The sequence below is a fragment of the Sus scrofa genome, chromosome 1 (genome assembly GCF_054392235.1).
Source record: "Sus scrofa isolate SSC_HxYL_T2T_F1_AM1 chromosome 1, Sscrofa_HxYL_maternal_Yorkshire_Landrace_v2.0, whole genome shotgun sequence".
Taxonomy (NCBI): Eukaryota; Metazoa; Chordata; class Mammalia; order Artiodactyla; family Suidae; genus Sus; species Sus scrofa.
The window spans coordinates 8661991-8684069 of record NC_139383.1 but is presented as its reverse complement, the minus strand read 5'-3'; the positions used below and the strand labels follow the sequence as shown (position 1 = coordinate 8684069).

The 22079-nt window shown below is 50.4% G+C and overlaps 2 protein-coding genes and 1 long non-coding RNA gene across 6 annotated transcripts in view; all 3 read left to right on the top strand.

The window, feature by feature from the left end:
* The window catches only part of TULP4 (TUB like protein 4), a 236896-nt gene extending 234100 nt beyond the window's left edge, over positions 1-2796 (top strand). For both annotated transcript variants that reach the window (XM_085022442.1, XM_085022441.1), the window contains one exon: positions 739-2796. In XM_085022442.1, the coding sequence (XP_084878568.1) occupies positions 739-855 (117 nt within the window). In that variant the 3' untranslated portion in view covers positions 856-2796. The remainder of the gene's footprint in view (positions 1-738) is intronic.
* A 7335-nt stretch (positions 2797-10131) lies between these two features.
* On the top strand, positions 10132-18535 carry LOC146405913 (uncharacterized). Of its 2 annotated transcripts, none has more exons than XR_014843981.1 (2): positions 10132-11614; positions 13641-18535. It is a non-coding gene; the product is annotated as an uncharacterized LOC146405913 (long non-coding RNA). The 2 variants fall into 2 exon arrangements; XR_014843980.1 differs by having other exon boundaries at positions 10915-12045.
* A 2325-nt stretch (positions 18536-20860) lies between these two features.
* The window catches only part of TMEM181 (transmembrane protein 181), a 73008-nt gene continuing 71789 nt past the window's right edge, over positions 20861-22079 (top strand). For both annotated transcript variants that reach the window (XM_021074745.2, XM_085022584.1), the window contains exon 1: positions 20861-21051. In XM_021074745.2, coding sequence (XP_020930404.2) covers positions 20921-21051 — 131 coding nt within the window. In that variant the 5' untranslated portion in view covers positions 20861-20920. The remainder of the gene's footprint in view (positions 21052-22079) is intronic.

Sequence of the window (22079 nt, the reverse complement as noted above, 5' to 3'; positions counted from 1 at the left end):
CACCTGACCTTTCCCTCCCCCTTTTCCCAGGTGAATCAGTAGTCATTGGTCCCCTCATTGTGACACTACGTATCGTTTATATCCAAGCCATGTATCATGGTTTAATTACGTTCCCTTTTTTATTGTGTAGGTTTTTTCATCCTAGATATAGTAATTACCCAGTTTTTGTTTGCTTGTTTGTCTGTGTCTCTGTGCTTAAGTTTTTCCCCGATTCCCTGGAAGAATGTAGATCTTCTCCTGATGCACTCGAGCACTTTGGGGAGTCTGTCACTTCGGGCTCCGGCTGCTGTAGTCCTGCTCCGTAGCTGTTGTTCTGGGACTACCCTTCGCCGTCCTCACAGCAATGCTGTAACCCCAGCCCACTGAGCAAGGCCAGGGATCGAACCTGCATCCTCCTGGATCCTAGTCAGCCCTTAACCCGCTGAGTGGGAATCCTGTACATTCTGTTTTCTGCCTCTCCTCTCCCCTCTCTGTCTCTTGGTGGAGAAGCCACTTCCTTGGCCCCGTGGAGCGTTCCATGCTCTGAACTTGCTCATGGTCTCCGTCCTGCGTGATTGAACACCTTTCCCCATCCCTTTATTTCTGACAGACTCACAGTAGGTCGAGAAGCTTCTCAGAGTCACTTTTGATGGCGAAATGCCTCACAGACCAAGCTGCGTGCTTGTGTCAGGAGCTGCCAGGAGGTCTCTGTCTAACGTCTTTGCTTCACCGCCTGCCCCGCCCCTGCCCCCGCCCCAGGTGATGCAGTTTGGAAGGATCGACGGCAACGCGTACATCCTGGACTTCCAGTACCCCTTCTCGGCTGTGCAGGCCTTCGCGGTGGCCCTGGCCAACGTGACGCAGCGCCTCAAATGAAGACACTGGATGGGGAGAGAGGCCTGACGCAGACCCACGGCCCGGTGCCCGGGGACCGAAGCCAGGGCAGAACTGGAAACACCTGTCGGGCCCAGGACAGGGCACTGACCCTCCATTGTTGCTTGTTTGGGCTTTTATTAGCCTTTGTTGTCTTTCTTCTTCTTCTGTTTTTTTAAACAAAAGCGAAACACAGGAGAGCTTATTTGGAAGCAGAGGGTGTGAGGCAGCTGGAGCTCTTTAGAGAGCACGGTCGCCGTGGGACTGTCCTACTGGGTTGCTCGTGTCGGCCTCAGGACAAGGACAGCCTGGCGTGGGCATGGCTCTCACTCTCCACAACATCTAGCTCGCATTATTCCTCCAACACCACCACTAGTGTAAAGAGAAAATCCTTAAAAACACGACCAAAAAATCCTGAAGGTACAGGTTCTCGTGGGGACAACATTTAATTCACACATATTATGTATTTCCCCCAGAGATCACTTGATTAATGAAGGGTCTTTTGGCAGATGCACTGCGTTTGATTCAAGTAGGCTTTTTATTGGGGGTGCTACCACCAGGTGCACATACGATTTGCTCCCAAGGATTCGGGGGGTGACTGGGGAGGAGGCAGGCCTGCCTGGGTGTCTCGGGTGGCCCACGAAGTGTGACTTGAAGCAGTGCAGGGGCTCCGCTCCTCTTCAGAGGATGTTGACATGGGAGATGCTGCTGGTTTTGTGCTGTGTCAGAACTCCGCTGGTTCAGTGACGGTTCAGTCCCGATGACCTGGGGGAGCACTCCGGCGGGTGGCGGGGCAGCGATTTCCTGGGTCATGGGCAGCCGTCATCCCCTCTCGCTGTCTGATCGGGAGCCATGGCGGGGATGTTCTCTTTCCCGTTAGGTAACACTGTTCTCTGCTTTCTCTAAAACGCCTGACAATGCTGAGTTGAAATCACTCCTTTCCTCTCTTTGGCTGTATCAAAATTCACTTCACTTGTTTTCCAACAGATTAGAAATGTAGCCGAACACGTTAAGGGTTTGCCGGAGTGTGAAAAGACAAGTTATAATCACCTCTGACAGGAGCCCCACAAGCTTCTCTACCAAAAAAAGAAAGAAGGAAGGCAGCGTTGTTTATCAGCTGTACAGACTTTAATACGGAAGCAAGCCCCTGGGAGAACTCGGTTAAGGGTACACTACCTAACGCCAGTGGCTAACTGCCCTTTGTTAATTGCAGAAACAGAAACAAACGCCACCCGAGGTCGTCTTCTCCCGCCCCGATAACAAGACCCAGTTCCGAGGTGGCAGGCAGTCCTCTCTGCGAGGTGGTCTAGGGCAGGAGCACAAGGACTGCCTACTGGTTTAGGGCCCTAAATTTGGATTTTGTTTGAAAACAGGCCAGTGGGAGGTACTGCAGAAAAGTATCCCCCCCCCCACCAATTTTTAATCCCTCACTGCAGTTTAAAAATTAGAAAAGAGACAGGCCCAGAGCAAGATGGCCTCACTTAAGCATTTGCTCCAGACCCCAAAGAAACCCAGGTAAGGTGTGAAAGTTGGTGAGACGCATCTCCAGCTAATACCAGAGTTGCCCATTTTATATGTGAAAACATTGAACCTGATTCTTTGGCGGGTAAATTTTTCCAGAAAGAATTTAGCAGTGCATTCAGAATTATATAATTCTTTTATATGAGTTTCTGTAGCTTAATATGATGTTTCAGTGCTTATTATTAGTTGTGCAATAATGGTTATAGCCTATTTCTAAATAATTTAAATGCAGTTCCCCTGTTTTATTGTTCAAGAGTTAATTATTTATCTTGCTTTAGTAGTTTTTGTAGGAGTTATTTCGTTGCTATGTTCTGGTGAGTTACGCCCATTTTATTATTTATTTAGAAAAATAGTATGTTTGTAACGACTTATTTGGTGGCAGTATATTTTGCTGCAAGAAATAAAGAGGATATGATAGAAGGTTTTTTTGCTGGACAATTTGTAACGTGTTTTAATTGGGGAAAAAATCCTATTAATCCTTTAAAAGTAACTTTTTTTTTTTTTTTTTTTTGCATTCTGTGGTATGAGTTATATACAAAGGAGAAGGTTTCTTTGAGATAACATATCCTAAAGTAAGATTTCTTGTTCTGTTGGAAATTTTATTTTTAATTAAAAATAAAACGACATGAAATAAGACTTAGGAGAACAATAGCAAAGAAAGAAATGATGAGTTACACGTGTCGATGTTTGGAGTTCTGATTAGTTTTTGAGAAAGACCACAAAAGTGTACCTTTTGGAACTTTTCTTAATGAGAGCAAATATAGAGGGGAATCCTTGGGATGAAAACTATAAAAGCATGTGAAGAGAAAGTTGGTGTTCTTAAAAAAGTTATTAACTAAACTTGCTAAGTTCCGAGCGCACGCCCCCAAAGCCCTTTTCCCCACGTGGGGACAGAGGCCCGCCTCAGAGGTTTTGCTCACGTGGGAGTCTGCCCTGCCCAGCTCCGTGCCCCAGCCTGAAGGAGGGGGCAGTCTCACATGCCAGCCAGCCAGAAACAGCTGTCTGCAGTGGTCGTAGTGCAGCGTTGTCTCAGTTAATGGTGAGGTTTCCACTTATTTTAAAAATTGTTTTCATCCATTCAGTCTCAATTTTTAATACTACCGAAGTCAGTACTTTAAGCAGCAGAGTTTGACATAGTGTTTATTAGCAGCAGTTTATGAATATTAAGATACCTCCTTGAATCTCTAAAGATAAAAACATGAGCCCAGTAAATAGTCAGTGACAAAGAATTATGCCTTTTTGAGAGAGGCAGTATACTGAGAAACATAAAATTGTCTCTCTGACAGTTTAGAGCACTCCTGTTGTAGCTCAGTGGGTTAAGAACCTGACTAGTATCCGTGAGGCTGCAGCTTTGATCCCTGGCCTTGCTCAGTGGGTTAAGGACCTGGCGTGGCTGTGATGTAGGCCAGCAGCTGTAGCTCCAATTTGACCCCTCGGCCGGGAACCGCCATATGCTGCAGGTATGGGCCTAAAAAGAAAAAGGAAAAAAAAAAATTTAATTTAGTTTAACCTCGTCAAACAAAAGGCACAGCTTTGAGAAAAACTGGTTACCAAGAAAGCAGGAAAATGTCAAAGCTCTGGTGGCAGAGTCAGTCTCAGGGTTTGCAGTATTTTTCATCCATGGCTGTTGCTTCCGTGTCCGGTGGCCCATGAGGGCATATGCGAAATTGCGTGATCAGAGTGGAAAGTCAGGTGCCCAGGATCAAGCCGGCTCTGCCTCGGGCCTCCATTTGTCCATCTGTGAAGTGAAAGCGCGGCCTGGACGATCTTCTAAACTCCTGTCGTCCAGCTCAAACGGCCTGAGGGCCTGAAACGTAACAGTTCATCTTCCACTTCACAAACTCAGAAGGTAGGTTTCGACACATTGCCCTTTGTGGAAAAGTATTTTCCTATATTAACGAGCTACCTACTGAATGTAAACCAGTGCATTTAAAATAATATCCTAGGAAGGTTCACTCCTGGAAACAAATGCATTTGGCATCATGTTTGTTCTCATAAAATTATGCAAAAGCACCAATTCCAGGTAAGACGGAGGCGCCTCTGCATTGGTGTGCCCTGCTCGGTGGACACCCTTGAGAACAGCCTGAAAACAGGTCTCCGCTTGCCCTAAAGACCGTGGAGTGGGTTGAAAAGAGAACAGGGGGTGTCTGCCTGGGCTGGCTTGGCTTGAGCTCCGGCGCGTGCTGTGCAGTGTTACACCATCTTCGTGTGTGGGTTTCTCGAGAAGGAACCCGTGGTGTCGGCACGTGGGCCTCTACCATTTGGCCAAGTCAGTGGTGGTGAACAAAGTCAGCTGAGACAAAATGTGTGCCAAATGTTGTCGGAGTCCCTGGGATTTTGAAACAGCTCACAACCCAAAGCTCTTCGCCATTGTTCTTTTCCTTATCTCTGGCTGATGAAACTCTGAAGGCTTGGGCTTTCATTTCTTTGGCTTTGTGCCGTTTTCTTGTAACTTCTACCTATGTTTTCTGTTTACAAGTTCTCTTAAAGGGGAGAGGGAGGGTTCTAAGATCTCGTTGTTTATTGTAGATGAAGTTTCTTTGGGGTTGTAGAAAAGCATGGGTTATGCGTTTGACTGAAAAAGGCACTGTGTTATTTACTAAAGGGGTATTGTTTTTGCATTTGTTTACAAATGCATTATTTTGGTACTGTAAATATGGACATAATTTCTGAGTTTATTACTCCTGGCATTTTTTCCCCTCTTTTCCTAACTGTAAGTGCGTGGTACACAAGTCCCAGGCCAAGCCAGACCACCAGCGTGTTCTTGTCCCTGCCTCGAGGGCAGGTAGCGCTCTGCTTCGTGTGTCCAAATCCCTCTCACGTGGATTTGTTTGTCTTTTAACTCAACATCCTGCTTTGTTTTACTTTCCAAGCAAAATCTGTTGAGATTCCTGATTTGCATATTCTAACGAGTTCACCCTTATTTGCTTCTCGTCTGTGTAGCTTGTGTATTAGAATGTGCAGGAGGTATTCTAGAAGGCTTAATGGTTTGCATTCAAAATGACGTTGTTTGTCCAAATTTTTTTCTGTCCTTATAATTGAGATGGATTAATCTTATCTTTTCTTGATGATTTGAAGTTGTAAGAGTTGTCCAGCTGTTGCTTAATAAAATTTTGCAGATTAGAAAAAAAAAATCAATCACTTGTGTGCAGAATTCAGATATGGTCCCAAGTCTTTGTGTGCAGAATTCAGATGTGGTCCTGAGTCCTTTGAGAAGAAATTGCCTCTCCTTTGGCCCAACCCACCCTCTAGTGGTTCTCCGATCCCTGGGTTTTGCCACCTGTTGCTCTTCATCTGGGGTCTTTATCATCAGTGCTCCTTCTGAGAGGTCAGATGTTGTGCTGATTTCTTATCTGTTGCTTTGAGTTTGTATGTGTTTGTTTTTTCCTAAGAGGACCTGATTCACGATGCTTCTGTCATAGCACCTACAAGATCTAAGGTGCTAAATACCTTAATGCTATTCTTTGTTACCTTGTAGCAGACTTAATAAAACCACCGTTTGAGCAGTTGCACTGCACGTGCTAATATAGCTGTTAATAGTTAGTGTGTTACTAAGGAGTCTGCATGCACCTTCTTGCTCTGCCCTAGAATTCCCTCTGACCGTGAGAGGGAGGCAGGGGCTAGGACTCATCTGTGAACACTGGTTCCTGTGCACATTTACCAAACTACCTGTTTGGTTTCTTTTTTGGGGGCGGGGGGAGTTATGTGACATTTTTTAAATTTTTTATTGTATATAATGATTTTTATTTTTTTCCATTATAGCTGGTTTACAGTGTTCTGTCAGTTTTCCACTGTACAGCACGGCGACCCAGTTACACTTACGTGTACACATTGGTTTCTTCAGAGATAAAGAAAATAGACGTGTCACTCAGGCTTTAGGAGACAGAGAACCAAAACACACTGTCAACTCTAACAAATGCTAATCATTAGTTAAGTTTTAGAAAAGTCATAGGACTATAAATCTGTGATTTAAATAGCAATAGTCATACAAACCTAACTGATCTGAATTTTGTATGAGTCAAAAAAGATCTCATTTTACTATGAAAGTTTGTGAATTTCAAGTTAATATTCCTTATATTTTCATCACTTAAACCAGGTAGTAAGGAGACCTGATCAAAAATAAGCCCCTTCCTTCCTCACCGCCCCCCCCCCCGCAAAAAATCAAGGGACCTGTCTGTGCTGAGGGCCGAGATAGAAGTGGGCTCGCCGTCTCCGCCAGCCCCAGCCCTACGGTCAGCCTCGGGGCCATTCAGTGTGAGATGGTGTCTTCAGAAGCAATTTGTTTTGAAAGTATGAAAACTTGGCAAATTCCTTTCCTTCTGCAGACTTATTTGAAGGGGATGCATTCTGCTTTTATTCTGGTGTTCAGTGTTCTCTTCCTGGTAGTGTTAAGAGAATAGGAAATCAATTTAGCTCTCATTCCCTGGCCCCCAAAGCTCACCACAGAAGAGAAAGGGCTGCCTCACGGGGTTTGCATCGCGTGTTTGGAGAATGCACGGCCAACTCTCCAGACTCCGTTATAAAGAGGATACCTTTTGCCTGCCTTCCCTTTCAGAAGAAAATTGAAGCTTCGAGAGGTTGAAATAATCCCCAGATTCCAGAGACAAAAAACCAATCCTGAAATAGAATCGAAGATTTCTGGGTCACCTTAATGACTAGACCTAGTTTATTCCCAGCTTCTCACTCGGGTGTTTCATAATGATTTGCCTGTAATGAGCTCTGAGCTACTTAGTCATCGCCCGTGAAGAGGGGCAGTGTAGGTGGGCATCCCCCACCCCCACCCGTGCCCGTCAGCAGGTGCAGTCATCCTCTCGAGGGCAAGGGTGCCTCCCTGTTCCTGGGTTGTCAGAAGACTGAGCAGTTACTCACCCAGGCATCGCAGGGAGCAGTCTGTGTGAATGTGCTTCCCTGCACGTTTTATAAATAGACTGGGTCACTTCGTTGTACAGCAGAAATGATCACAACCTTGTGAATGAACTGTGCTGAAGAAGAAGCTGCTTCATCTGCTGAAGAAAGTGAAACCGTGCGCATGGAGAACACACTCACTTCGTACGTCTGCCTAGGGTTCCTGTTAGAGTAGCAGCTTCAAGAAATAGAAGGTCCGCCAGCATAGAAGCAGGACCCCGCGGGAAGCTGAGACAGGCGTGGAAGCAGTCATTCCTCATCTCTCTTCCTGGGTCCCTGCCTTTGCCACCATGTCCCTCCACGGGGGGCGGGCTCTCCACGCTCTGGCTGATGTCAGAGCCGTTCCTGATGCTTCGCCAGTGGGAGCTTTCAGTGTACTTGAAGACTTGTTCCTTGCGACCTTGTTGAGTCAGACTCCATGGGAAATTACAAAACTGTAGCAGAGAGTGTATCGAGTTTGTCTTACGGAGAAAGAAACCCGAGGAATTTCTGGAACCTAGCCACCGTTCAGGACAGCGGGCACAGGCTTTGCCATGTGACGTGTCTGTTCCTTCCCTCAGGGTGGTAGTCAGAAGTTCCGAGAGCCTGTGTGTCCTGCAGTTCTTGCTCTGCCCCAGGCGCTCTCTGAGCACAGTGGTTGTGCAGCACGTTCACCGCAGATGCAGCAGTAGCTCCCACCTCCCCTCCCCCCGCAAACACGGGCAGAGCTTGGATGCTGAAGGCTGGCCGCACGGCAGTGTCTAGAATGCACCTCAGGTCGCCGTCTCTTCGTCAAGGCCGTTGTCTTAGTCGTTTCCACCACCCCAGCTACAGGTGCAGAGGGAACCTGGTGCCCACTTTTTGTGGCTGCTTCGAAGCAGAGGAAGGGTCCAGTCCTGGCCCCATTCCCCACCATGCACAGGGGACCAAGGGTCACCAGTCTCCGTTTCCTTTGGCCTCCGGCTCATTCAGGCACTGTTGTGGCTTCTCCTTTCACGCGAGTTAACCCCCCAGGTTGTCACCCTGAAGGCCTTCCGTGACCAGCCTGTCAAACTCTTGCACTTGATCCAGTGGTGGGAAACTCTTGCACTTGAGCCAGTGGTGGGAAACTCTTGCACTTGAGCCAGTGGTGGGAAACTCTTGCACTTAATCCAGTGGTGGGAAACTCTTGCACTTGAGCCAGTGGTGGGAAACTCTTGCACTTGATCCAGTGGTGGGAAACTCTTGCACTTGATCCAGTGGTGGGTGCTCTCCCTGATGTTAAGAGGAGAAGCCCTTTAATCCTGAGTCCTGCGCTTCCCACGTCTGGTATCAGGGACCCGGGCTTTCCAGTGAGACGTCTTCTTTCCCTCCCTGGAAGGAGGCCAAGCGGCCCGGACACCCCAGTGCTGGAGCCACGGGCCTGTGGGGGCCCCTCTGAGAAGGAGGATTGTCCCTGCGGAATTCCTTTCTTTCTTGGCAGGAGCACTGAGTCCCGGTCACACGTTCCTCAGGTCCCTGCACTGGACCAGGAGGCTCTGAAGCCCTCAGGTAGGGTTTCTTAGCCCTGAAGTTTGACTCTTAAGTCACAAAAGAAAAACACCTCTCTGACGGAAAGGGATTGTCTCCACTCAGCCCATTAGAATAACCAGCGTCCAGCCGTGTGCAAGAAAGTTCCATCAACACCACAAGATTCGTTTGAGGACGCTGGACCCCACGCCCGTGCGGAAGGCAAGATGCAGTCCAAGCTGCGGAGCGCTGGGCTTCCAGAACTCTGGGGGTCTTGGCCTCCTCAGCCAGCGGAGTGGCCTCCCCTCCCCCTGGCCTCCGTTTCCGTCTCTTCCCACTCTCCGCTCTGCGAGGGCCTTGGGCCGAGCCGCCGAGCATCCCTCCTTTCCAGCAGCTGCACCTCTGGGCGGGCGCTGAGCCCCTGGGAGGCTGAGCCTCACGACAGGCTTGTGAGGGCATCGGCCCGTTTCCCCATCAGTGTCCCCAGGAACCTCTCAGACTAGATCCCTCCAGCTCCTGAGAATGTCACATCCCCCAAACCCACTCGGTTTCTTGCAGGTAACTCCCTGGGTGGATTCCGCCGCCCGTGGCTAGAAGCAGTGACAGTAAAACGCCTCATTCTGTTGGGGTCCGTGTGGCCGCCCTGCCCTCTAAGGCCTGTGAGAGGCACAGGGTGCCCCAGGCAACCTCTTACTGTGTGTTTCATGATGTTAGTCTCTCCAGGTAAGTGTTATTTATCCATGTGGAATAAAGAACCGGACCTGTATCAGAAAACAGCGTCTCAGGAGTTCCCATTGTGGCTTGATGGAAATGAATCTGACCAGGAACCATGAGGGTGTGGCTTGGATCCCTGGCCTCGCTCAGTGGGTTAAGGATCCGGTGTTACTGTGAGCTGTGGTATAGGTGGCAGACGCAGCTCGGATCCCACGTTGCTGTGGCTGTGGTGTAGACTGGCAACAATAGCTCCCATTAGACCCCTAGCCCAGGAACCTTCACATGCCATGGGTGCGGCCCTAAAAAGCAAAAAAAAAAAAAAAAAAGAAAAGAAAAGAAAACATGATAATGTTTTAAAACCAGCCAGATACAAGTGTATCTGTACCAAGAGACTTTTCTTTGGTGCCTGGTCCTTTCCCTTAATCCTCAGAATACTGTAGAGACACAGCTGAAGGTAGCGTCCATAGCTGAGGTCTCCTCTCTGACCAGCACAGCTCCAGGCTGTTCGGCTGTGTTACAAGGTCAAGGTGCCACCAACAACGCAACCCCAGAAAAACAGCGAGTTCTGCAAACCACGGTGGAAGAGTATGTTGTTGCGACGTCATAACTTCCTCTTCACAAGCCCTCCATGGGAGGTTTGGTCCCAGTTAAGACACAGGGACATCAGGAGAAATTGCTGAGTGACGGCTCCAGGCCGGGTGGTGTGGAGGGAGCCGGGAGCAGATCTCAGAGCAGCCAGGCCAGCGCTCCTCTTTGGACACGGCTCCCGTGAGCTTCATGAGGGACAGAGGACAGGCACCGTCTCCCCAGCGAGCAGAAAGCTGCCCTTCTGGGGAAGTGAGGCCCAGGCCAGAGCCCAGGGGCGCCGAGAGCTGTCCCGGACACCGGGCTTCCCTTCCTCTCTCATTTATGGTCGGCTTCCCGTGAGGAACATGATGCTTCAGAGACCTGGGTTCATCTGGTCCAGGGCCCTGACTGGGACATCTCTGCGGGTCAGCTGACTTGTCGTCGGAGAGCTTGAGCTCCCACAGGAAAGCTCTGCGTGGGTGTGGGGGAAGGAGAGGGGGCAAGGGGTCAACGGGAAGAGCTAGAAAGGACAGTATCCCCGGAATTTTCCAAACCAGCCGCCCTCGGAAGAGGAAGAGAGTTGACCTTCACACCTCGCAAGTGGGCAGATAGAAGAGACAGGCCTAGCCCATGCCCTGTGCCCAGAGGTCTCCTCTAGGCCTCTTTGTGCTGTGACATGTTCCAGGCTTCACTCCGTCTTCTTCTAGAAGCGGTGAAGGGAGCTCCCCAGGTCCGCGGCTCCTTGCCCCCTCAGCCCTGCCCAGACCTGGTGCCTGGCACATCCCTTTAGGGGGTGCTGTGTGCCATGCGTCTTGGGAACTCCAAGGTTACAGGTAAAGGATGGGGGCACACCAGCAGAATTTGGGCACTGAGATGCAGGCGTTTTTCTTGGAGACAGTTTAGATACTTATTTAGAATTCTAAAGTATTTGTCTCCTCAACAGGCTCAGTGTCATACGTACTTAGGCTCTGTGCGCCGTTGGATGAGAGATGCAGTTGAGACCAGACTGGAAAGCCTTTGGGAAGGGCTGGGTCACAGCACACTCCGGGCACAGTGACACCCTGGACCTGAGGACCAAGAGAACCCCTGGTTGGGTGTGTCACCGGCCAGGGCCTCGTGTGAGGCAGCGTGGTGTGGCATGAAGGCGCTGCTACCAAAGCTGGAGGGGGAGAGAGCTCATCCTGGATCTGCCATCAAAACGGCATAGCCTCTGAGAGAAGGAGGTTGGACTAAGCACTCCCCTAGGCACGTGCCACACTTCCCAGCGGCAGCGCACACCGATGGCAGGAAAACAGGCTTCCTTCCCGTGAGGTTTTCCAGAAACATCAGTGGGCTGATGTGTTGTGCACGGTGGACCACCAAGAGGAGGAAATGCCAATCGTTTTTGCTCTCAGAATCCTATTTTAAGGGGGCATCTCGTAGGACCCGTGGCCTAAGGAGTAAATCTAATTGGAGAAATTAGACTGGATGTTCTGCAAATTCTTCTGCCCTCAGAGTTCTCTGCGTCTGTGAATTTACTGAAAACTTAAGGAAGTTTTCTTTTCTCGCTCTTCTGCTAGAATAAAAAGTCTACTTTGCTTCTGCTCAGGTAGGCAAGAGACCCTTGCTCGACTGTGAAGTATGTGTGCCGGGCTGCACAGCTGTAGAGTTGTGTTGTGTTCACAGAGGCTTAAGCACGAAGCGAAGCCGAGAGGAGCAGAAATGAGCTCTTGCCCAGCACGGCCTGCCCAGATGCACGTACCTCGCTTGTTTGATTTGCAGTGACGACTCACGCAAATGCAGACCTTCCAAAGACAGCTGAGATCAAGGACGCCAGACTCATTCTGACTTAGCTCATCTTCTGTTCCTAATTAATATTGGCTGTTTCTGTCTCCAGTTTGATTGAAGGCCCTAGACATCAGCCTTCACTCAGTTTAGAGACGAGAACCACTTAGGGTCAACCAAGCATTCATGTGGGTTGAAGTCAGTGGACTGCACCAGGCACGGGCAGCGGAAGCGGATCCGACTAGGAACCATAAGGTTGTGGGTTCGATCCCTGGCCTCACTCAGTGGGTTAAGGATCCAGCGTTGCCATGAGCTGTGGTGTAGGTCGCAGACACGGCTCGGATCCTGTGTTGCTGTGGCTGTGGTGTAGGCTGGCAGCTACAGCTCCGATTAGACCCCTAGCCTGGGAACCTCCGTATGCCGAGATTGTGGCCCTCAAAAGACCAAAGGGAAAAAAAAAAAAAAAAAGAAATGTGATAAACAGAACTCGCACTAGGTGGGTGGGTGACTTACAAAGTGAACTCTCACAAAAGACTTCTTGTCGTTTCACTTGCCAAACACCAGCCAGAGACTAAGAATATTCCTCTGACCTGAAAGTCAGGTAGCACATCATGTTCCCTAGGACCCCCTGAGGGCTGGCATCCACCTGGGGACTCCCTGAAGGGTGGGGAGCAGCTGGTGGCCACCAAGGGGTGGCCTGATGGGAAGGGACTGGACCTCACTGTGTGTTCATGTTCCTGGGAGGCTCCCAGCCCTTGGTGAGGACCTCCCCAGGAGAGGCCAGGCGCTGAGGGTCCCAAAAAGACCACTAGATACTGAATTGCTCCCGTTGATTCCAGGCAGATGGCCCAGGGATCAGGGTTGCCTCATGATGAACTTGGAAGTTCTTCTGTTTCTTTTGTCTGTCTTTAATGGAAATAAAGATCAAGTGATGAGAAGCAAAGCCAACTTATCAGAGCTTGCTGTAACAAAGGACAGCCATCATCACTGCCATTGGCAGAGACACAAAGGCAGACGGAGGAGCAGAAAGGCTTCTGAGTGAGGAAAGGGGTGGCTCAGGGGCACCCTGCTCAGGCTTCGGGGCAGGGAAGCTGGGCGCCCAGCCAGATGCCCGGGACCCATGTGACTGTCTGGGGCTGCCTCGTTGGCTTTCTCTTGGGAGAACCATCAGTTATTAGTCAAGTTCTGACTAACTGGAAACAACTGGAAGTCCATGGGCTCCCAGGACAGCTTCTGGAGATGGCAGTGGGACGACCTGTAAGTGTGAGAACAGAAGGGCTTCCCGGGATGGTTACTGCAGATGCAGGTCAGAGGTGGTTTTATATACGGTCCTGTCACTATTCATGTGTATATTCAGTCTCAAGTTTAAATAAGCAAATTTCCAGTTGTCCTGAATTTTTTTGGCCACACCCTTGGCATGTGGAAGTTCCCAGATGAATCTGCGACCTGTGCCTCAGCTATGGCAACACTGGGTCCTTAACCCACGGCAAGACAGCAGGAGCTCCTGGTTTTCCTGAATTTTATCCTAAGAATGAAATCAACCTACACCCCTAAGAAATCGTAAATGAACTGACATTAGTAAAAAACAGCTTGCAGTTGTGCAGTTACATTTTTAAATACATAAGAAGTGCTGTCCAGAGAACACGCGTCCTGCGCAATCTCTAATCGGCTCGTACAGCCGTGGGAAGGGCCTGCTGAGCCCCAGGCACGTTCAGAATCCACCCATGGTCAAGGGAGAGCCATCCTGGGAGCCGCGGGGAGTTATGTGAGGAAGATAATTAGAGAAGACTCTGGGGGATCCAGTGGCAGTAACGCTGTATCACAGCCTCGTTTTTGTTTTATTGCCTTAGTTTGCCCTCAAGAAACACGGAAACAGTCCCTGCGGTGCTCCTGTGAGATCCTGAAAGCTTTGCGATGTCTGTGGCCGAGTTGAAACAATGAGTCTCGTCCCTGATGGAGATGAGTGCATGGACACCCAGCTCAGCCGAAGCAGGCCACCTGCCTCTGAAATGTCTGAACAGGATTCTCCCATCTCGCAGCAGCCCGTACCATCCCAAGGAGGAAGGTGGGTTCTGAATCCCACTCGAGCAGGGGGCGGGGGTCAGCAACTTTGAGAGAGCTGAGCAGCACTTGGGTATTAAAGCCAGTGCGTTCTCAGAAATCCTCGGAGCGTCTACGGATGGGTTCCCTGGCCACCCCTGCAGGCCTCTCAGAAGGGGTGGTGCGTGCAAATGCCAGCGACAACTTCATCGCAGGTCTGCCTTCTCGTCTCCCTTTGGAGTCACCCAGCCTGCTGGGGGCGCTCGCTCTCCACCCCGCAGGTCCTGTGCTGCCTGGCCCTGTCTCCCTCCCGATCCCCTCTCAGGACAACACTTGCAGCTCCAGGCTGGCTGCCGTGACCTGCTGGTAAACGTTTAACAACCAGCTCTCCAGAAAGCAAACCTGAATGCATAAGTATACGCGCATAGTCAGTGTACACGGCAACGGTAGAGAGAACGAACGCACAGTGCACAATTGCAAATGATACAACACACAGCACCCCATTTCAACCCCACATGGCCAGCCGAGTCTCACAGGTGCTTGTGTGGAGTTTTGCCAAACGCTTGCATCTGTGACCAACCTGTGACTGCAGCCGACAAACGAGTGTGGTTCTGGCATGAACACTGGCCGAGTCCTCGTTTACGTTTGTGAGCAAGACAGATGTGAGACAACGCAAGCGTCAGGACAATGTCCAAACCGGACCCGAACGTTAATGACATGCGCAATTGCTGTGCTAAATTGGAAAATAATTTCCGAATGCTGGAGGAAATTTTCCACAAGCTTTCACACTGTTTACAGTATAAGGGCCGCTGGCCTGAGACACGCCCAAGGCAAACCGCGTTTCTACGTTGTCTCCATGGCTCTCTCAGGTCAAAACCAGAATAACTCCCGATGTAGGCTTTTTGCTTGTGTTCCTGGTGTAATTATTTCGAGCAACCATCACGTCACTGACCGTGGACTTTGAGATGCACAGTAAGTAGCAGCCTGATGCCGCATAATGACTGTGTTTAACAGTCAGCTCCCAAGATTCCTGAAAATCTCCCCAGCGGCTGTCAGGAGCTGTGCAAACCCCCTCCAGCATGTCGCCGGTCGCCTGCGTAGCTTTTCAGGATGCAGAACAAGCCCAGCCTCGAATCCGATGGCAGTGCAGGGGCTCTTGAATCTTGGGATGATAAGTGCTTCACCCAAAGTTACTCAGCTGGTAGGTTCAAGTAAAGTTTTTTTATTCTTTCATAAATTCAGCAAATGTTAATGAAGCGCCTACTACGTGCTGTAATCACTGTGATTCCTGTTGAGACCGGTCGTCCCAGCCCGCCTCCCAGCGTGGATGCCCAGCTAGTTCTTTCTCCTAGACTCTGCTCCCCCTTCCCTCCTGGGTCCGCTCATCCTCCGCTCAAGGCCTGAGCGTTCCGGAGACCAGTGGAGGGTGCCAGTGACCAAGCAGCCTTGCCCACTCCTCCTCCTCCCACAAGAACACACTGCCAGGTCCCATCCATTCCTCCTCCCAGAGCCCTCAAGTGCCCCCACGGCTCACCTCTGCAGCCTTGACGCTGCTACGAGCCCCCATGACCGCCCGCCTCGGCTGCTTCAGGAGCCTCCGAGCTGGTCTCCGGCTCCCTCTGCCCAGCCCACTCTCCACTCTGCAACCAAGGTGATTCTTTAAAATAAGAATCCCTGTTTCAGTACCATTTCTCAGCTTAATAACCGTCCAATGGTGGAGGGAGGCATCGCCTCCAGATGCAGCCTGCTCGGGTGCATTGCTCGCCAGCTGGGTAACTTGGGGCAAGACGAAGCAGCAGCTCTGCGTTTGGTCCCCCACCTGCAGGAAGAGGAAAATCTAGCGCCCGTCGGATAGAGGGCTTGGAGGGTTAAACCCATTAGCAACGTGAAGGGCTCCAAACGCGGCATCCTCGCCCCCATCTCTAGGATGAACACAAGACCCCTGACCTGCGCCTGACTCTCGTCCAGCCGCTGCTGCCAGCACCCTCTGCACTGCTCTGTGTCCCAGAGCCCAGGCCTCTCCACAGGCCTCTCACCACACCGGCCTCGCCCAAGCCCATCTCACCACCCGCCACCCCTCCCCTCCCCCACCTGGCTGCACCTCTGCCTCAGTGGCTCCTCAGCACTCTTTCAAGACCTTGTCTGCAGCAAAGCCTTCCCTCGGCCCTAGTCGAGTTCAAGTCTCATCCTGGGCCTGCAGATCCCATGTCCCATTGTACTCACACACTGATAAGGACAAGGACATAACAGGTCATGTCCTGTCTACACTGTGGACTGCGTGAGAGTGCCCAGTGCCTTGTAAGCTACCTGGAACGGGGTGGATGCTTGGTATATAGGGAATCTGCATGGTAAACAGGACTTTTCCAACTCTATCCAATCGCTTGTGATAAAACATGATAGAAGAAATGAGAAAAAGAATGTGTATTTGTGTATATATAACGGGGGCACTTTGCAGTACAGCAGAATTTGACAGAACATTGTAAGTCAACTGTAATACAACATTTTTTTAAAAAAATAAATGAAGTGGACTTTTCCAAGATCCATCTGGATCTTGAGACCATCGTAAGCAATGCTTCATTCAGCAAAATGCCAGTGTGAGTTAGAAAGTTTGGCTGCACACCTAGATTTGCCTAAAGGAAGCGTTTGGTGTCAGCTCTTTCCCCCAACACTTCAATTTCCCCAAACTGCCAAGAGCCCTGCTTAGCCTCTGCCAAGGGCTGAACAGGACAGGAAAAGAACAAGTAACATTCTGGGGGTCTTCTCAGAGTGCTTTACCCCGTAGGATTACTAGCCGTTGCGCATCCTTGGCTCCCCAAGACCATTCCTCGGGATTCCAGAGGGTGAGCAGCTCTCACACTTACTGAGCATCTGCGGGGCCAGGACGTCTTTGCAGCCGCTTCACGTGCTTTAACTCTGTCCTGCCAGGAGAGACTTGTCCAGAGAGGAGTTCAGCTTCCCAAAGGGAAACCTGAAAACCGGGGCGGTCAGGCTCGCTGAGACGCAGCAGTTCTTCCCTTGTGGGGGCCTCCCGCGGAGGCCTCAATATGTTTTGTTTGTTTTAAGTCTTTACCAGAGAAAAATACTAAGTAAATTGTTACATATGGATGGGGAATTCATTGTACTAGACTCTCAGTTCCTGAACGTAAGTAAAACTTGGCACCCAACACCCAGAGCAGACAACGTCTTTTGAAACAAAAGTTGAACATTTATAAAAATTGATCATCTAGGAAACTGTAAAGCAAGTATCAACAAGTCTCAGAGGACCTGTACCATATAGGCCATTTCTGGAACACAAAGAACTTGAGGTATGAATCAATAATGAAAGAACAGATAAAACTGTCCAAATATTTGAAATTTTGAAATGCGTTATAAGTAACCCAGAGGTCTAAGAAGAACTGTATGATAATAAATAAAAACTGTGTGATAATGAAAGGCCATGAAAACAGTACTTGGAGATAGACTTACACCCTTAAGTGCTTATTTTTACATCAGAACAAAACCTGAAAATTAGCAAAATACACATCTTCAAACATTGGAGCAAATAAGAACGGAAAAATTTTTTTTTTCAAGAAAAAAGCAATGAACATAAGAACAGGTGTTAAGTAACACAAAAACCAAAAATACATTTAAGAAGTGAAGCAGTGGCTCTCCCTGTGACCTCTCCGTGCCCCCCTGGCTCAGCTGACACCCTTCTCTCTGAGCCAAAGCCGCTCCTGGGCTCAATTCCATTCCCTTAAGTTATACTGACCATCTTCCATCAAGGATTCACTGACCCCAGAGGAAAAGTCTACGAGCAGCATTGACTTTGCCCTCCTCCCAGGTCCCTGTTCCCCTCTCTGTCTAGCTCTGCATCCCAGGAGACCGACACCTACAGACTGCAGCACGCAGCAGCCTTGATCCCTGGCATCCTGCCAGGTTGGTTTGGTCAACGGGCGGCACAGGCATGGGATTGGAGGCCAGAGGAATATACATGCGTGAGGATGACTGCCTGTCACAGCCCTAACAGCACACTTGTCCTTACAGGGTGTCATCGTCAGTGGGCTGCGTGATGATGCTAATGGCACTGGGGGAAAGAGCTGTGTCGTAATGGAACTGCGGTAGCTCAGTCTCCAAATACAACCAGCTCTCAGTGGGTACCTCCATGCAGACTGTACCATGTATAGAGTAAAAGTGAAATCTCTGAAATCAGGCATACCTGGGCTCAAATCCTGTTCCTTGCTGTGGAATTACGAGCAGATACTCAACCTCTCTAAACCTTGATAACTTCAAATTGACTGTAATAGTAGTAGCCACCTATGATGGTTAGTTTTATGTGTCAGCTTGGCTGGCCAAGGGGTGCTTGGATTAATCATTATCCCTGAGAGAGGATTTCTGGATGAGTTAGTATTGAATTGGTGGACTCAGTAAATTGCCCCCTTTCCGGTGGGGCTGGGTATCATCCAACCCACTGGGGCCTGAATGGGACAAAAGTCAGAGGAAGGAGGAATTGGCCCCTTTGTGTCTGTGTCTGTCTGAGCTGGGACACCTCAACATCTCTAGGCCTCAGACGGGGACTTAACCATAGGTTTCCTGGTTCTTGGGCCTTTGGACTTGGATGCGAATTACACCACCAGCTTTCCTGGGTCTCCAGCTTGCAGATTGTGGACTTTTCAACCTCCATAGTCACATGAGCCAATCCCTCATAATAAAAAAATATATAATTGGTTCCTACTAGTTCTCTTTCTCTGGAGAACCTGAGTAATACACCATCTCATAAAACTGTTGTGATAACTGAGTAAGACAATGCCATCAAAAGCTTTTCACAGCATCCGGCACACAGTAGATGCTCAATAAAATCGTCTGTTATTATAGTTGGTAATAAAACTGCCATTAACAGTGTATCCAGGGAAAGGGATTTTGCGTTGTAGCTCAGTGGAAACAAGTAGTAAAGGTAAAAGCATGACATTTTTCTACATTTAAGGACCTCAAAAAAAAAATTGCATTCCATGCTTCCTTTCTCAGATGTCTCCTAGAAGATACATTCCACCAATAGAGAGAGACATGGGATCCAAAGATCAGAGGGGAGAGAATTCCCAGGTTGATGGTGAAGAGATGACTTAGATGATAGCTATGCACCAGGCATGGGGCAACCAGTTCACAGCTGTTCAGGAGGCAAAGAAAAGATGTCACAAAGATGGAAACTGATAGAGTGAGTCATGTGCCTGAATGGCTTAAGAGCAGAATTAATTAGACAAAGGGCGGGGGACCAGAGGTTGAATTAATGATCGGTATGGGGAAACTAAACAATAAAAATACAATTATTAATTCCAGCGAAAATAAAATGTACAGGAAAGAAAAAGTAATTACACTATACTATATGGCTCGGGTGTGTATAACCTTTTCACAGTTGTAACATGATGTACATGCACGTGGGTACATGTGATATTTTATTTAGTATCTGCAGCTCTTTGTGGTAAAAGAGGTAGCAAGGTAGATTAGTACCCCACAGTGCTGGAGCTGGAAGACTTGCCTTGTTCTCTAGAGGCTACTACTGTTCGGGGTGGGGAGGTTAGGCTAGAGAAGCTAGGGGAGAATTCCGGGAGAATTTTTAAGTGTTCTGGGTATTTCTGAGGTTAGTTAATATTTCCCCTAATGATAAGCTCTCCACTGCAAGTCATAAAGTAATTGAGATATGGCATATGCTAGTCTCATAATCTCTTATTACATTACAGAAAACGAATCTGCATGTGTGTTTTCTGAAGGATGTCTTCTTAGCCATGCCTCTCTGTATTTTGGGAATAGTGAGTTCTTATCTCCTTTCTTTGTCCTGAGATGATTAAATACAGTGCTCACATTATTGCATTAGGGCTAAAAACCTAACTGTGTACAGCGCAAGATGGCCAGAGGTTATGGGAATATTCACAAGACCTGACTGGAGAGCTTGACTAGCAGACAAGAAGTTGTTCCAAAATGTAAAGGAGGGAGGAAGTAAAACCTGATGATAAAGAGCAAGGAAAGGTGGGTGAAATTTGAGCATAGGTAAAGGCAGCACTAAAGATGGACATTCTGAGAACATCTAAATGTGAGTGGTCTTTAGACTCACCTGAGGAGCTCTGAAAAATACAGATTCCTGGAAACTATAATTTAGATTCAATAGTGTAAGTTGGGCCCCCCAAATGCATATTTGTAAAAGGTTCCTCTAGTGCATAGATCAGCCTCACACGGAAGCATGTCCTGAGTCCAGGTGGAAACACACTGACATGGTCTGGAACAACTGTTTCTCCACTTGCTATGGGCAGTAAGTAGTCCCATGGAGAACGTGTTGATTTGTGAGTTTCATCCACTAGGGTTGAGCTTTCAAGAAGATGAGAAACTCCTTCGCCCAGACTCTTTTTTTTTTTTTTCTTTTGGTGGTTGTAGAAGGTGTGGGAAGAGGTATCTTATTTGGTCACATTAAAAAGATATTATGACATAACTATCGCTTAAAATGTTTTTGCATCAAGTGGAACCCAGGAAGAGGGACCGCTTTCCGGGAGCTGTCCGTGGTCCTGAACGCGACAGCCGCCTCCAGCCTGTGACCATCCCCGCCGGAAAGAGCTCTCGGTCCAGCCCCGGCCCCATTTTCCTTTCTGCTCTCACCTCCGGTTTCTTCCTTTTCCCAACACAGGCAGTAGCGAGGGTGGCCCTTTATATTTGCGCCCTGGGCGGCAGGTGACCTGGCGTTGGACTCCTCCACCGCCACCCCGCCCGCTCCTTCTCCCTCTCCCCGGGCGGCGGCTGATGGGTGCGCCCCCCCCACCTCCTTAGGCCCCCCTCGGCGGGGCGGGGCGGCGGGGCGGGGACCCCCCATCTCCATCCCCGCCGTCCCTGGGGCCGGCTCCCGGTCTGAGCCCGCCGGGCCCCACCTTCCTCCGCGCTCCTTCTCCTCCTCCTCCGCCACCTGCTTCTCGCCCTCCTCGGTCCCGCCCAGCGCGCTGGCAGCCGGCTCCCCGGGGCTGGGAAGAGAGGGGGCGAAGGAAGCCACACGAAGGGCGGGGCGGCGGGAGGAGGGGACCCGGGCTGGCGAGGACGGCGGCGGCGGCGGGCGCGGGCGGGCGGGCGCGGCGCGGGCATGGACGCCGAGTACCCGGCCTTCGAGCCCCCGCTCTGCAGCGAGCTCAAGCACCTGTGCAAGCGGCTCCAGGAGGCGTACCGGGAGCTGAAGGAGGACCTCACGCCTTTCAAAGATGACCGCTACTACAGGTCGGGCCGGCGGGGGCCGCGCGGCCGAGGGCGGGCCGGGCTGCGGGGCTGCGGGGCTGCGGGGCTGCGGGAGCGGGAGCGCCGCCGGGCCGGGGGCTGCCCGCCCCCCCTTCCCCAGGGGGCCTGCGGCCGTGCTCCCCGCTGCGCTCCGAGGCCTGGCGGGTGCCGTCCCCGGCCGTCCTCTCCTCCGGGAGGGCGCCGAGCCGCGGGGAGCGGCGGGGAGGGGGCGGCGGTTCCCGGGGTTCGGGCTGCCTCGCTCTCGCTCGCGTTCCAGGGGTCAAGGGCAGCTGTGGGAGCTGAGGTCAAGGGCCGGTTTCCATTCCCTGGAAACCTAGACTCGAATCCGGAGAAGGGGACCCACGGGGCTTTCGTCTTTGCTTTGCTCCTCCCTCTCTCCCTTCCCTTCCTGTCACTTCCCACCCCCCCAGCACAGCGACGTCCCCCCCAGCCCCCCACCCCCACTCGTCAGTCCAGCGTCGGCGGCAGGGCCTGGGCCTCGGGGGAAATCTCTGAGGCTGGGCTGCCGCTCAGGGTTGGGGGCAGATGGCCTCAGGGCTAAGCAGCCACGGTGAAGATGCGCGGGAAGCCATACACCAGCGCCCCGAGGAGCTCTTGATTGGGGCTTGTCTTTGTTCCTCTCTGTCTCCCTCTCCTGTAGCCAGAGTGAGCGCTGTGGGGGCTGCAGTCCCTTGCCTGCAGGCAGGGCACGCGCCCCTTCCTCCCTGTGCTTGGCTGTCCTGCTGGGAAATGACGTCCATTGCCAAGGGCTGGACTTACCTGGTGTGTTGCATGTAATGAAAGGGCCCTTCAGGAGCCTGGAGACTGGAGCCTAGAGTGATTTTGTTCCTGCCTAGCTCTGTGACCCTGAGAAACTTAATTGCTAACTCTGCACTTCAAGCTTCCTCAGCTGTAAAATGGAAAGCTGGAACGGGAAGGTTTGTTGGAAGGTTTGTTTAAGGTGAATGTTCTAGTGATGATTCAGTCTGCTTACGGATGGCAGGTGTCTGAAGTGATGCTAGTAATTTTTG